This window comes from Sprattus sprattus (genome assembly GCF_963457725.1).
Source record: "Sprattus sprattus genome assembly, chromosome: 15".
NCBI lineage: Eukaryota > Metazoa > Chordata > Actinopteri > Clupeiformes > Clupeidae > Sprattus > Sprattus sprattus.
Window position 1 is genome coordinate 4,036,832 of NC_137913.1, and position 15,000 is coordinate 4,051,831.

At 42.8% G+C, this 15,000-nt stretch overlaps 1 protein-coding gene across 1 annotated transcript in view; it reads left to right on the forward strand.

The window, feature by feature from the left end:
- LOC308376652 (uncharacterized protein) overlaps positions 1 to 8,509 on the forward strand; it is a gene marked incomplete at both ends in the record, with an annotated part of 10,486 nt that extends 1,977 nt beyond the window's left edge. The window contains 5 exons of the mRNA XM_080853064.1: positions 459 to 575; positions 1,391 to 1,648; positions 2,590 to 2,753; positions 7,467 to 7,600; positions 8,347 to 8,509. Of these exons, the coding sequence (XP_080709190.1) occupies positions 459 to 575; positions 1,391 to 1,648; positions 2,590 to 2,753; positions 7,467 to 7,600; positions 8,347 to 8,509 (836 nt within the window). The remainder of the gene's footprint in view (positions 1 to 458; positions 576 to 1,390; positions 1,649 to 2,589; positions 2,754 to 7,466; positions 7,601 to 8,346) is intronic.
- Between the last annotated feature and the right edge of the window lie 6,491 nt (positions 8,510 to 15,000).

Below are 15,000 nucleotides of genomic sequence, written 5' to 3' on the forward strand. Positions count from 1 at the left end.
TGATTGAATTGAATTGATTTGAATTGAATTGAATCGAATCGAATCGAAAGGAATTGAATTGAATTGAATTGAATTGAATTGAATTGAATTGAATTGAATTGAATTGAATTGAATTGAATTGAATTGTTTCGAATTGAAATCCAAAGCGATGCTAGTCTCCTTAGCACTTCCCTGATTTGGCGCTAGCTGGATAGTAGTCAAGCTGGCTCTGACTTGGCACAGACCCCAGTGATGGGCTGGCTCTGTCTTGTGATGTGTTGTGTGTGATGTGTTGTGTGTGATGTGTTGTGATTTGTTGTGTGTGATGTGTGTGATGTGATGTGTTGTGAGTGATGTGTTGTGTGTGATGTGTTGTGTTGTGTGTGATGTGTTGTGATGTGATGTGATGTGTTGTGTGTGATGTGTTATGTTGTGCCTGTGTGCTTCAGTTACCGTCAGTTATTTGTTTTCCTTTGCAGTGTCTTTATTTACGCTGAGAAGTTATGTCTCCTCCCATCGATATCGCCTGGCTACAGGGATTCTGGGATTGGCCTGTGCTGCTCTCCTGATGGCTGTGATAAGCATGGCTGCGCTCAGTGAGTATGCATGCTGCTCTCCTGATGGCTGGGCTGAGTGAGTATGCATGCTGCTCTCCTGATGGCTGTGCTGGGTGAGTATGCATGCTGCTCTCCTGATGGCTGTGATAAGCATGGCTGCGCTCAGTGAGTATGCATGCTGCTCTCCTGATGGCTGTGCTGAGTGAGTATGCATGCTGCTCTCCTGATGGCTGTGCTGGGTGAGTATGCATGCTGCTCTCCTGATGGCTGCGCTCAGTGAGTATGCATGCTGTATGTAAGTATGCATGGCTGCGCTCAGTGAGTATGCATGCTGTATGTAAGTATGCATGGCTGCGCTCAGTGAGTATGCATGCTGCTCTCCTGATGGCTGGGCTGAGTGAGTATGCATGCTGCTCTCCTGATGGCTGGGCTGAGTGAGTATGCATGCTGCTCTCCTGATGGCTGCGCTCAGTGAGTATGCATGCTGCTCTCCTGATGGCTGTGCTGGGTGAGTATGCATGCTGCTCTCCTGATGGCTGCGCTCAGTGAGTATGCACGCTGCTCTCCTGATGGCTGTGCTCAGTGAGTATGCATGCTGCTCTCCTGATGGCTGGGCTGAGTGAGTATGCATGCTTGTGTTGAGGCAGATCGCATGGTGGAGGGTCCACTTTCAACAACACACATCTAGAGGATTTTGACAAAAGGTGTATAGGATGAGAAACACGGACCCCACCTTTAACAGTTGTAAAGAAACAAATAACAGACACAGTGGTACAACAAATAACTCTTGTCCACAACAATTTTGGCGATATGACAAATAATGTTACCTTCACTTCTGTTTGTCTCTTGACCAGTGAATGGCACGACTGAGAACCAGTCATCTTTCAATATCACCGGAATGAGAAGAGAACTGGAGCTGTTGAGAGATAATAACGCCAGCTTAACGGCCGCTATGGTGTCCCTCCAGGATCATTACGACATGGTCGAGTGGAACTATCACCAGAGTGAGGACAATTTACGTTTACAACGAACATACTGTGAATTTCTACAGTTGGACTTTGAAACCATGGAAGAGAAGAAGAAGGAACAGGCGCTACGCATTGATCAAGTTGGTAAGAAGTTTGTCCAGTCTGATCAATATAATCTGCTGGATGAAAACCCTCATGGAAGTGTAAACAAAGAAATGCTTGTATTTATAAATGTTTGTTTGTCTTTAACCACATGCATACACTTAAAGAGCCCTCTGTCTCAGTAGCTTGAGTGTTGTACCTCACTTGTAAGGATCAAATGAATGAATTCATTAAGTAATAAATAAATAAATAGTTTCACAGAGCTAGAGGTCACCTCGGCAGTCAGTGCTACGTGACCAAGAGTTCACAGTCTGGAGACGCCTTGTTGAAACTGTGGACTCTGAACACAAACCCAAGCTTTGGGCCTTTAGGAGATCCCTTGCGTTCCTGTACTTTTACCCTAACTTTTAGTTTCATCTTCAGGACGGTTTTGGATTGGTTTGGCCATCATCATTCTCACCCATATTTGGTCCACATTTCACCATGACTGTCTCCAGAGACGTGTGAAGTTAATGTAGACCTAGATACACAAGACTAGCCTTTGTTAATGTAGACTTGACTACACAAGGCTAGCCTGTTCTGTGAAGTTAATGTAGGCTAGCTACACAAGATTAGCCTGTTCTGTGAAGTGAATGTAGCCTAGCTACGCAAGATTAGCCTGGTCTGTGAATTGAATGTAGCCTAGCTACGCAAGATCAGCCTGTTCTGTGAAGTGAATGTAGCCTAGCTACACAAGACTAGCCTGTGATAATGTAGCCTAGCTGCACAAGACTAGCCTGTTCTGTGAATTTAATGTAGCCTAGCTACACAAGACTAGCCTGTGATAATGTAGCCTAGCTGCACAAGACTAGCCTGTTCTGTGAATTTAATGTAGCCTAGCTGCACAAGACTAGCCTGTTCTGTGAATTTAATGTAGCCTAGCTACACAAGACTAGCCTGTGATAATATAGCCTAGCTAGATTAGTCTGTTCTTTGCCCTGTAGAGCGCAGCTGTGGGAGCTGCCCCCCAGAATGGGATCTGCTGAATGACACCTGTTACTACTTTCCCATCTCAAGTAAGATTCAGCCCAAGGGCTGGGACGAGGCCAGGGCGGACTGCACCAAACGCGGCGCCGACTTAGCCATAGTGGACACTTTGGAGACACAGGTAGGACTAAAAGGGTAAAGGGCACAGAACTGTCCCTAAACTGGCACACATCTATGCAATGCCAATTGAAGTCTATTTTATATATTATTTTGTATAAGCGCCTACAAACTAAGTCAACTGAGCATGAACTGAGCATCAAAGCACTGTATCAAGGTGTCGCGTAAGCACTTAGTTGGCAGTGGAGAGGAAGAAACCCTGCCTGAGGCCAAAGAAGGGGGGGGGGGGGGCAGAGAGACTCAGGCTCTAAGGCTCTTAAAAGGTACCCAGGCTGTTTTTAAATGGATGAGTAAATAAGTAAAAAGTTGAAAATCTGACCCTGATCTGGAAAAAATTGGTTCCCACATCAGAAAGGGCTTGACAAACCGTGATGTGACATAATGTAGTCATTTTTTAACCTGGTAAACATGAAGTAACTCAGGAGCAGTCACACTTAGAGTAACTCAGGAGCAGTCACACTTAGAGGAACTCAGGAGCAGACACACTTAGAGTAACTCAGGAGCAGTCACACTTAGAGTAACTCAGGAGCAGTCACACTTAGAGGAACTCAGGAGCAGTCACATCTAGAGTAACTCAGACACACTTAGAGTAACTCAGTCACACTTAGAGTAACTCAGTCACACTTAGAGTAACTCAGTCACACTTAGAGTAACTCCTCAGGAGCAGTCACACTTAGAGTATCTCAGTCACACTTAGAGTAACTCCTCAGGAGCAGTCACACTTAGAGTAACTCAGGAACACTTAGAGTAACTCAGGAGCAGTCACACTTAGAGTAACTCAGTCACACTTAGAGTAACTCAGGAGCAGACACACTTAGAGTAACTCAGGAGCAGTCACACTTAGAGTAACTCCTCAGGAGCAGTCACACTTAGAGTAACTCAGGAGCAGACACACTTAGAGTAACTCAGGAGCAGTCACACTTAGAGTAACTCAGGAGCAGTCACACTTAGAGTAACTCAGGAGCAGACACACTTAGAGTAACTCAGTCACACTTAGAGTAACTCAGGAGCAGTCACACTTAGAGTAACTCAGTCACACTTAGAGTAACTCAGGAGCAGTCACACTTAGAGTAACTCAGGAGCAGACACACTTAGAGTAACTCAGGAGCAGACACACTTAGAGTAACTCCTCAGGAGCAGTCACACTTAGAGTATCTCAGTCACACTTAGAGTAACTCCTCAGGAGCAGTCACACTTAGAGTAACTCCTCAGGAGCAGTCACACTTAGAGTAACTCAGACACACTTAGAGTAACTCAGTCACACTTAGAGTATCTCAGGAGCAGTCACACTTAGAGTAACTCAGACACACTTAGAGTATCTCAGGAGCAGTCACACTTAGAGTAACTCCTCAGGAGCAGTCACACTTAGAGAAACTCAGTCACACTTAGAGTATCTCAGGAGCAGTCACACTTAGAGTAACTCCTCAGGAGCAGTCACACTGAGAGTAACTCAGTCACACTTAGAGTATCTCAGGAGCAGTCACACTTAGAGTAACTCCTCAGGAGCAGTCACACTTAGAGTAACTCAGGAGCAGTCACACTTAGAGTAACTCAGGAGCAGTCACACTGAGAGTATCTCAGGAGCAGTCACACTTAGAGTAACTCAGTCACACTTAGAGTAACTCAGGAGCAGTCACACTTAGAGTAACTCAGGAGCAGTCATACTTAGATTAACTCAGGAGCAGTCATACTTAGAGTAACTCAGTCACACTTAGAGTAACTCCTCAGGAGCAGTCACACTTAGAGTAACTCAGTCACACTTAGAGTAACTCCTCAGGAACAGTCACACTTAGAGTAACTCAGGAGCAGTCACACTTAGAGAAACTCAGTCACACTTAGAGTAACTCAGGAGCAGTCATACTTAGATTAACTCAGGAGCAGTCACACTTAGAGTAACTCAGGAGCAGTCATACTTAGATTAACTCAGTCATACTTAGAGTAACTCAGGAGCAGTCATACTTAGAGGAACTCAGTCATACTTAGAGTAACTCAGGAGCAGTCATACTTAGATTAACTCAGGAGCAGTCACACTTAGAGTAACTCAGGAGCAGTCATACTTAGAGTAACTCAGGAGCAGTCACACTTAGAGTAACTCAGGAGCAGACACACTTAGAGTAACTCCTCAGGAGCAGTCACACTTAGAGGAACTCAGTCATACTTAGAGTAACTCAGGAGCAGTCATACTTAGATTAACTCAGGAGCAGTCACACTTAGAGTAACTCCTCAGGAGCAGTCACACTTAGAGGAACTCAGGAGCAGACACACTTAGAGTAACTCAGGAGCAGTCACACTTAGAGGAACTCAGGAGCAGTCACACTTAGAGTAACTCAGGAGCAGTCACACTTAGAGTAACTCAGACACACTTAGAGTAACTCAGGAGCAGTCACACTTAGAGTATCTCAGGAGCAGTCACACTTAGAGTAACTCAGGAGCAGTCACACTTAGAGTATCTCAGGAGCAGTCACACTTAGAGTAACTCAGACACACTTAGAGTTACTCAGGAGCAGTCACACTTAGAGTATCTCAGGAGCAGTCACACTTAGAGTAACTCAGACACACTTAGAGTAACTCAGGAGCAGTCACACTTAGAGTAACTCCTCAGGAGCAGACACACTTAGAGTTACTCAGGAGCAGTCACACTTAGAGTAACTCAGGAGCAGTCACACTTAGAGTAACTCAGACACACTTAGAGTAACTCAGGAGCAGTCACACTTAGAGTATCTCAGGAGCAGTCACACTTAGAGTAACTCAGGAGCAGTCACACTTAGAGTAACTCAGGAGCAGTCACACTTAGAGTAACTCCTCAGGAGCAGACACACTTAGAGTTACTCAGGAGCAGTCACACTTAGAGTTACTCAGGAGCAGTCACACTTAGAGTAACTCAGACACACTTAGAGAAACGCAGGAGCAGTCACACTTAGAGTAACTCAGACACACTTAGAGAAACGCAGGAGCAGTCACACTTAGAGTAACTCAGGAGCAGTCACACTTAGAGTAACTCAGGAGCAGTCACACTTAGAGGAACTCAGGAGCAGTCACACTTAGAGTAACTCAGACACACTTAGAGTAACTCAGGAACAGTCACACTTAGAGTAACTCAGGAGCAGTCACACTTAGAGGAACTCAGGAGCAGTCACACTTAGAGTAACTCAGACACACTTAGAGTAACTCAGGAGCAGACACACTTAGAGTAACTCAGGAGCAGACACACTTAGAGTAACTCCTCAGGAGCAGACACACTTAGAGTAACTCAGGAGCAGACACACTTAGAGTAACTCAGGAGCAGTCACACTTAGAGTAACTCAGGAGCAGTCACACTTAGAGTATCTCAGGAGCAGACACACTTAGAGTAACTCATCAGGAGCAGACACACTTAGAGTAACTCAGGAGCAGACACACTTAGAGTAACTCAGGAGCAGTCACACTTAGAGTAACTCAGGAGCAGTCACACTTAGAGTAACTCAGGAGCAGTCACACTTAGAGTAACTCAGGAGCAGTCACACTTAGAGTAACTCAGGAGCAGTCACACTTAGAGTAACTCAGGAGCAGTCACACTTAGAGTAACTCAGGAGCAGTCACACTTAGAGTATCTCAGGAGCAGACACACTTAGAGTAACTCAGACACACTTAGAGTAACTCAGGAGCAGTCACACTTAGAGTATCTCAGGAGCAGTCACACTTAGAGTAACTCAGACACACTTAGAGTAACTCAGGAGCAGTCACACTTAGAGTAACTCAGGAGCAGTCACACTTAGAGTAACTCAGGAGCAGTCACACTTAGAGTAACTCAGACACACTTAGAGTAACTCAGGAGCAGTCACACTTAGAGTAACTCAGGAGCAGTCACACTTAGAGTAACTCAGGAGCAGTCACACTTAGAGTAACTCAGACACACTTAGAGCAACTCAGGAGCAGTCACACTTAGAGTAACTCAGGAGCAGTCACACTTAGAGTAACTCAGGAGCAGTCACACTTAGAGTAACTCAGACACACTTAGAGTAACTCAGGAGCAGTCACACTTAGAGTAACTCAGGAGCAGTCACACTTAGAGTAACTCAGGAGCAGTCACACTTAGAGTAACTCAGGAGCAGTCACACTTAGAGTAACTCAGGAGCAGACACACTTAGAGTAACTCAGACACACTTAGAGTAACTCAGGAGCAGACACACTGAGAGTAACTCAGGAGCAGACACACTGAGAGTAACTCAGGAGCAGACACACTTAGAGTAACTCAGACACACTTAGAGTAACTCAGGAGCAGTCACACTTAGAGTAACTCAGGAGCAGTCACACTTAGAAAGTGAAGCTAATCCTGATTGGCCAAATAAAGAGCCACTACCACACACAAAAGTATAGGAGGAGTCAGGTGCTTTTATAACAGCTTACTCCACCTTCGTTGCTTAAGGGGAAGACGGCAATGCACTTCAGATCTACTCATCAAGTCTCCTTTATATTCTTCAGATCTACTCATCCAGTCTCCTGAATATTCTTCAGATCTACTCATCTAGTCTCCTAGCAACACTGTTGTTTTTTCAGATACTACAAAAACACCGTGTCATTATGAATGTCATACTTGAGCTCAAATCCCTGTGTGTGTGTGTGTGTGTGTGTGTGTGTGTGTGTGTGTGTGTGTGTGTGTGTGTGTGTGTGTGTGTGTGTGTGTGTGTGTGTGTGTGTGTACGCGCGTCCGTGTGTGTGTGTGCATGTGTGTTTGCAGACATTTATTGCAGGAGTTCTGAAGGCCCTCCACGATGAAGGCTTCAGCTACAGATCTGGATACTATATTGGACTGAGAGATAACGAAGTAGAAGGAACATTCAAATGGACAACTGGGTCTTTGCTTTCCAAAGAGTAATTATCATGACATTTTTTATTTATTATTTTTAGTTTATTAAAGATCCCCATTAGTCTACATACCATAGTGGAGACTATTCTTCCTTGGGTCCAGGCAAAAGACATTACAATACAGATTTAAAAAAGTGCAGTACAGCATGATCATTGTTGGTGACCAAAACACAGACTTAGTAACCAACATTTACATTACATGTAAATAATGCAAAAAACAAAAAACAGATAATTAAAAACAAATTATTTTTGTCAGTCCAAAAATACCTTAAATAATAACCTAATCTATACTAGTATGCTAAGTCTACTAAGTATACTACTATACACTAGAACTACTGCAACTACTACTACTGAACAATAATACAACAGATTTATTTTCGGTGTTTGGGGACAATAAATGTATTTATGATATAATTTTAAACGTTGGCTTCATTGGTTTGGACATTCTGGAGAAGACTCTTTGGTTTGTGTCTTTGGCGTTGGGTTCAGGTTTCTAGGGCTAAATCTGTGTGTCTTTAAAAGTGTTTTGTAACCTGTAAAATGTATTTAATTAACATTTATGTAACATTGAATGTGGTGCCCTGGTATCATGTAAAATGTATCTATTTAAAATGTCTGTAACGTTTACTTATTTGTCTATCTGTGTCTCTTTACAAGTATTTCTTTCCTTCCTACTGTGAGACGCATTGTGTTACCATCGTGTATGAAATGCGCCGTACAAATACAGTTTGATTTGATTTGATTTGATTCAGGATTAAGTACTGGATGAATGGAGAGCCCAATAATCACGATGGTTACGATGAGGACTGTGTGGCCACCTATCCCACAGTGAACCCCCTGAAGAGCTGGAATGACGTCCCCTGCAGCCACCCGCTAAAGTGGATCTGTGAAAAAGAAAAGAGCCTCAGCCAGTAACAGCTAGTCTGGATAGCTAGTTTGGATATAGCAATAATAATAATAATAATAATACATTTTATTTATAGGGATGAGTAAATAAGGATAGTGACACCTCAGCCAGTAACAGCTAGTCTGGATAGCTAGTTTGGATATAGCAATGACCAAAACTAACTCAGACTCCAAGGCTCTAAAAAAGGTACCCCGGCTGTTTTTAAATGGATGAGTAAATAAGTAAAAGGTCATCAAATCTGACCCTGACCTGGAAAAAATTGGTTCCCACATCAGAAAGGGATAGCTAGTTTGGATATAGCAATGACCAAAACTAAGCTTAAAGGCATTTCGGTAGCTATGTTAGTGAGAAGCATTGCATTTTACGCCATAATAAAAGTATTTGTTTCCCACAAAATGTCCTCTCTTCACTGCTATACTCATTACGTGTGTTTAAAAACATCACTTGCACCAGAAGGCCAAAGTTGAACTACTATTTGTTCCTTTATCTATTCCGTTATTTCCAACCACTTACATATGCAGTGCAGTGCCTGTAGTGCAGGAATATTCAACACAAATATACATACCGTATTTCTGTAGTGAATTCTGTCCTTTGCACGACGCTTTGGATAAAAGCGCCTGCTAAATGATGTAAAACTGAGTAGACATGCAGAATATTTTAGTAACCTCATCTCGTAACATTCGTTGATAGAATGCAGGCTGCGAGGCTCGCGTAAAGGCTGATTTATGCTCGGGGACGTAAGCGTAAGCGCAAACGCAAGAGGCCGCGCAAGCCCCTTGCGCGACTTTTCACATCTTGCATGCGTCGGCCCCTTTTTCTAGACTTGCGTCATTTTTTTTACACCATTACATGTCGACATTCAAGGAGCGAAGATGAGACGTCGTTGTGTGGTGAGAACTGGTAGAAAATCATAAACAACAACAATCGCCGCCATTTTTTCCCAAATCTTTATTTATTGGAGCCACCAATAAATAAAGCAGGATTCCAGTCAATTGAAAAATGGCCTCTCCCCACCAGCGATTGTTGTTGTTTACGATTTTCTATCAGTTCTCACCACACAACGACGTCTCATCTTTGCTCCTTGAATGTCGATATGTAATGGTATGGAGTTATTGAAACTTACTACGTGTAAAAAAGACTAGAAATTGAATGTTTATTTTTCGAGTCTCAAGCCTATAAAGTTGCACTGGGTGCCTTTAATTAAATAAGATGTTATATCTAAGTTGGGAATTTATAAATAACATTTGGTCCATCTAGGACTACTCTGTTATATTAAGTTATTGAAAGTTCATCAATGTGATTAGATGTTGACATGATATGTTTTGGAGGGTCAGAAAGTGACGTTAGAGTGTGGAAAGTGAAAGAGTGAGATTTAATTAAATAAACTGTTCAAGAGCATCCTTGTCTGACTCCAGTTTGTCTATCTACTAAGTGAGAATTTCACCTAAACGGACCCAATACAAAAAGTTACATGATGTTTCACTTCAGGGAAGAATAGGCTAGGCCATACTGTATATGTGAAAACAATTCCAAAGAGATACTGGTAAGAATGCTAGCCTATTTGATAAGAATGTATTCATGCGTTTGACAAATGAATAGATCAGGTCGATCCGATCAGCAGATGGAGTTGGCACTACATGTTAACTGCATAGTAGAACCGCGTGTGGGTTTATCTATTATGATGAGCTTCCTCAGGCTCTAGGTAAGGAAATGTAATTGGCTGTGCGGTTTAGAGTGAGCCAGTGTCCTGTTTATGTGTCAGTGTTCAAACTTACCTACAAGCAGCGGAGCAAATGGGATTTTTAAACTGTTTATTCTGATTCTGTCATTAGACACTGGGTTGCCTACTGCAGCTTTAAGTACATCGATTATGAAATGATTTGATAGCCACAATATACATGTAATAAATCAGATGTTTTAGGCGCTGGAACTGTATTGGGGATTCACAAGAAACAGTAGGGCGAGTTAAGAGTTGTCAGTAACCAAGGAGACCACTCTGGGGTCACACGTGCTGCTTGAGGCAAGTTACACAATGTAGTCAGTCTCTTCTGCTCAAACATAGTGCAACATCTTTAGTTTTACGAGACAAGGCAATAGTTAGTAACAAAAGACCGACTGATTACATTCACTACATTCACCAAACGGTTAGCCTGTTTTTTCTTTACTGGTGTTGTTTCACCCAAACATTAATTTCGTCGATTTTGCGAAAACCAATTCATTTTTGCATAGGGGGTTTCTTTTCTTTGGAGCAAGGGATAATGCTAACAATAAAAAGCTCCAAACTTCCAGTCGACTTGAATACTGACCTGGGTACTAACCGCAGACACTCGCTAAGCGGTTTAGCGAGCTAAACTCCAGGCTAAAAAAAGACAACACCGCTTTAGCGGATTCGCCGAAGCAACTTTTGCTCAATTTCCATGGTAATTAATCGCTAAGCCCTAGCCTGCTCCAGGGCAGGCTAAGCAAAGTTTAGATGGCTAAACTTGCCACACCCACGCCAAAAGGAGGGATCCCATTGACAAGGAGTCATAGTTTGATTAGCGTAGGAAGAGTTCTTTGCGATCGCCAAGAAGATCCATTTTTCCATCATGATGAGTTCTTGTATGAGCGCTACCGATCCACCCGACAAGGAATAATTAATTTAGAAGACCTTCTCGAGTCATTTATTGCACCACCGTCAAACATTGAATGTCATCACTTTCTTGAGAGTGGTAGCCTTCATTTTTGTAATGTCGGCGATGCGGAGAACAAAGCACTCATAATTATATGACAGTGGTAGCCTAAAGTAGAGTTGAGACATTGGTACAGTTGATAAACCCGAAATAACTTTCATAATGCAACCTGAGACGTGATTTTTAGTTTGCACATGAATACTAACGTTTTCTTTGATCCCAGGAAATTTGAGCACATAACCCAAATAGATATTGGCTAAAGTTGTTTTACCTACCTTAACTTACATCATTGCAAACGTTTAGTTTTGCAAACGTGTCTAGTGTTTGTGCGGTAGTGAATGGTGGATGGTGGAGGTGGATGGTAAGGTGGGTGCATGATAAGAAGAGAGAAAGAAACACAATTTATTTGGATTGCTTCAATTTATTGAATTTCTTATTAATACATTTTCATTTAGTCATTTAGCAGACGGTTTTATTCAAAGCGATTTAAAACTACAATTCTTACGAAGGTGAAGGGAATTGAACCGGCGATTTACTGTATGCAAGCCCTACGCTCTGCCCGCTGTACCAAAGTCCCATGTTCGGGTCAAGAAAAGATATCACTAATTAGACAGCCTATGGACAGTTTCTTTAATGCTGTTGCACTCGCGACAGTGATGAATTTTGACATGATTATGGTCTTGAATTCTTCATAACGCGTTCATGGTCATATCCCGCCTTAGCGGAGAAAAAAATGAGTCTTTTTCTTTGAGTTTAGACTATAATGCCGTTCAAAAAATCCTGGTTTTGGTTATCGACCTTTCATGCCTTTTAAAGCAGGACGTGCACGCGCAATTTAGCTGACGAGATAAATTAACTTGAGGTTAAAATAAATTAGCGCCCGTCGCCAGACCGGCTTGGCCTGTTCTCATTTACCGAGCTAGTTAATCTCCAGTTGCGAGTTAAATTAATTATCTTAGCTTCAGTTGTACGCCGAACAGGGCCAAGGTCTCATAACAACATGCCTATGGCGTAACAGCAAGACCGACATTCTCCTGTCGGAACTGCAATAAACTGGCTGGTTGTTGGAATGGCACTGGTTAACTTACTTTAAACCCTATTACTCACTTAGGGTGTAATCACAGTGAATAGGTCTAATGAACGATGTTTTTTTTTGTAGCTGATTGTTTGTTATTTACAATGGATAAGTTACACTCAAGCATTGTTTGAAATCACTAGCGATAGCAGTCTTACCCTGGCAAATCTCTAGAGTTGTCAACAACTGCAGCCGAATATTAGCCTGGTGACACCAGCCTACGTATTTCCGCCTGAATTGATTTCAAGCTCATACTCAGTCTGGCCCAGCCCCATTGACAATCGTTTCCAGAACTCAAAATTTTGCCGGACCAATCAGCGAACAGTTCAGAGCTGTGACGCAAAACTCGCCTTGCCGAGTTGCATGTAGTCCAGCCGAGTTTGTAGTTTAACAGTATAGCAAAAATGGCTACGGAGGAAGAGACACGAAAACTTACACGAAATCGCATACTTCCGTGCGTATTTCTTAATACAGATAGTATGTAGCACCATCCTCTGGACAACGCATTGAACTGCATAGGCTTGAAATGGGTTCAGAATCAAGAAATAACATTACATTACATGGTACCTGATACGCTTTCAGGTGTGTAAAATCGATGTGCCAAATTTCGTTGTATGCAAATACAATCACAATAAAGACTTGCCTTAATGTAGACTCAGGCTCTAATGCCCCGTGAAGGCCTACAGGCTGTTTTTGAATGGATGAGTAAATAAGTAAAAGGTTGAAAATCTGACCTTGATCTGGAGAAATTTGGTTCCCACATCAGAAATGACTTGACTAGCCGTGATTCATTCCTCAGCATTGTGTTAAACAAACACTGTCTGAAGTGAACTTTTACCCATCTCCTTCCCAGGTTCCTGGCCTGAGTAATGCTTATGTTGTAATTAAAATTACATTTTAAAATTTAAGTTGAAAGCCTTCATAGCACACAACGACATTTGGACCACTGAATTGTGGAGTTGTCTTGTGGTCAACTAGGTCATGCTGATTGGCTCTTGTGGTCACTTATGGTCTTCCAGCAAAAAACATCCAGAGGCTGCAGTATGTTCAAAACAGTGCTGCCCGGGTTCTCACCAAGACAAGGAGATCCGAACACATCACCCCAGTCCTCCACTCCCTCCACTGGCTTCCAATCAACCAGAGAATAAACTTCAAAGTCCTACTTCTAGTTCACAAGGCCATAAACACCACCGGTCCGGCCTATCTCCAGGATCTCCTCAGCCCTCATCTCACACCAAGGACTCTTAGGTCTGGACAAGCAAACCTTCTTGCAGTTCCCCGGACAAATATGTCCAGAATGGGAGATCGTGCCTTCTCCTCGCTGGGGCCACGACTCTGGAACAAGCTCCCGGAGAACATTAGGGCTTTGGACTCCATCCCAACTTTTAAATCCCACCTCAAAACCCATCTTTTTATATCTGCCTTCTCCTAAAGTCCTGGTTTCTGTTTTTCTTTTCTGTATTGTTTTGAATGCACTGTTTTAAATTGCTATTGTGACCCTGTTAAGCACCTTCAGACATCTTTGTATGTGAAAGTGTGCTATACAAATAAAATGCATTATTATTATTATTATTATTATGCTGATTGGCTCTTGTGGTCACCTATCAGCCATGCTGATTGGCTCTTGTGGTCACCTATCAGCCATGCTGATTGGCTCTTGGGGTCACCTAGGTCATGCTGATTGGCTCTTGTGGTCACCTAGGTCATGCTGATTGGCTCTTGTGGTCACCTAGGTCATGCTGATTGGCTCTTGTGGTCACCTAGATCATGCTGATTGGCTCTTGCGGTCACCTAGGCCATGCTGAAGGTATATGAGTGATGGATTGGCTGTTTGCCGTCGTTGTGGCACATCTGTTATTGTTGTCTCATGGCGACTGAAGGTGATGATACATGGGACATGGATAAACTGCAGTACCTGTATTGGCCAGTAGAGAACAAACATGCAGTGCACTGAATGGGTTCACATTTACACTGTGTTGAAGGGTGCACTATCTCAAAGCATCCAGCAGAAGGCAGCTGTCATCAGTGAAAAGGCTGATGAAGCACCCACCAGTAATGTTGCTGCTGGACCAGATCATCTTATTGACTGCGCAGCGTATGAAGGTTTCATTGTTCAGTTAGCATCTCAGGTGAAAATGTTGTAGAATTTTTTTTTTGGATATCATTCATTATTCATTATTCTCTGTGTGTAGGTTTTTATTATCTCTGTGTGTAGGTTTTTATTGTTACCCAACTTGGGTTTAAATGTACACACACACACCATTCAGTGTGTTCCTCTTCTTTAGCCATGCCAGACCACACACACGCAGGGGCGGACTGGCCATCGGGAATACCGGGGAAATCCCTGGTGGGCCGACGGCCTAAAACACCGGCCCACTACCATCATCAACCCGCCCACCGCCATTAGGCCCACTCCCAACGTTTATCAGTACAATTTAATTTAAGTCTTTGAAGACAACACATATCTACTTTTCTCTGTGAATTTCAACGCTTCAAAAGCACTGACTAAGTTTTACACTCCTACTCGCGATCTGTCTTCACACTTATGGTGGCTATTTTTCGATTTTTTTTTTTTGCAAGTTACTTCTTAAATGTGCTTTACGGACTTCGGAAGTTCAACGTAACAAAATATCTCCACGTTATTAATGAACACCTGAAAATTGGTTATCACACAGCCGAAGTGTTCTCAGCTGTGCCGATTGAGGTAGAGGATTCTTAAATTTGGATTTGCATACACGCAACCGTAGTGACG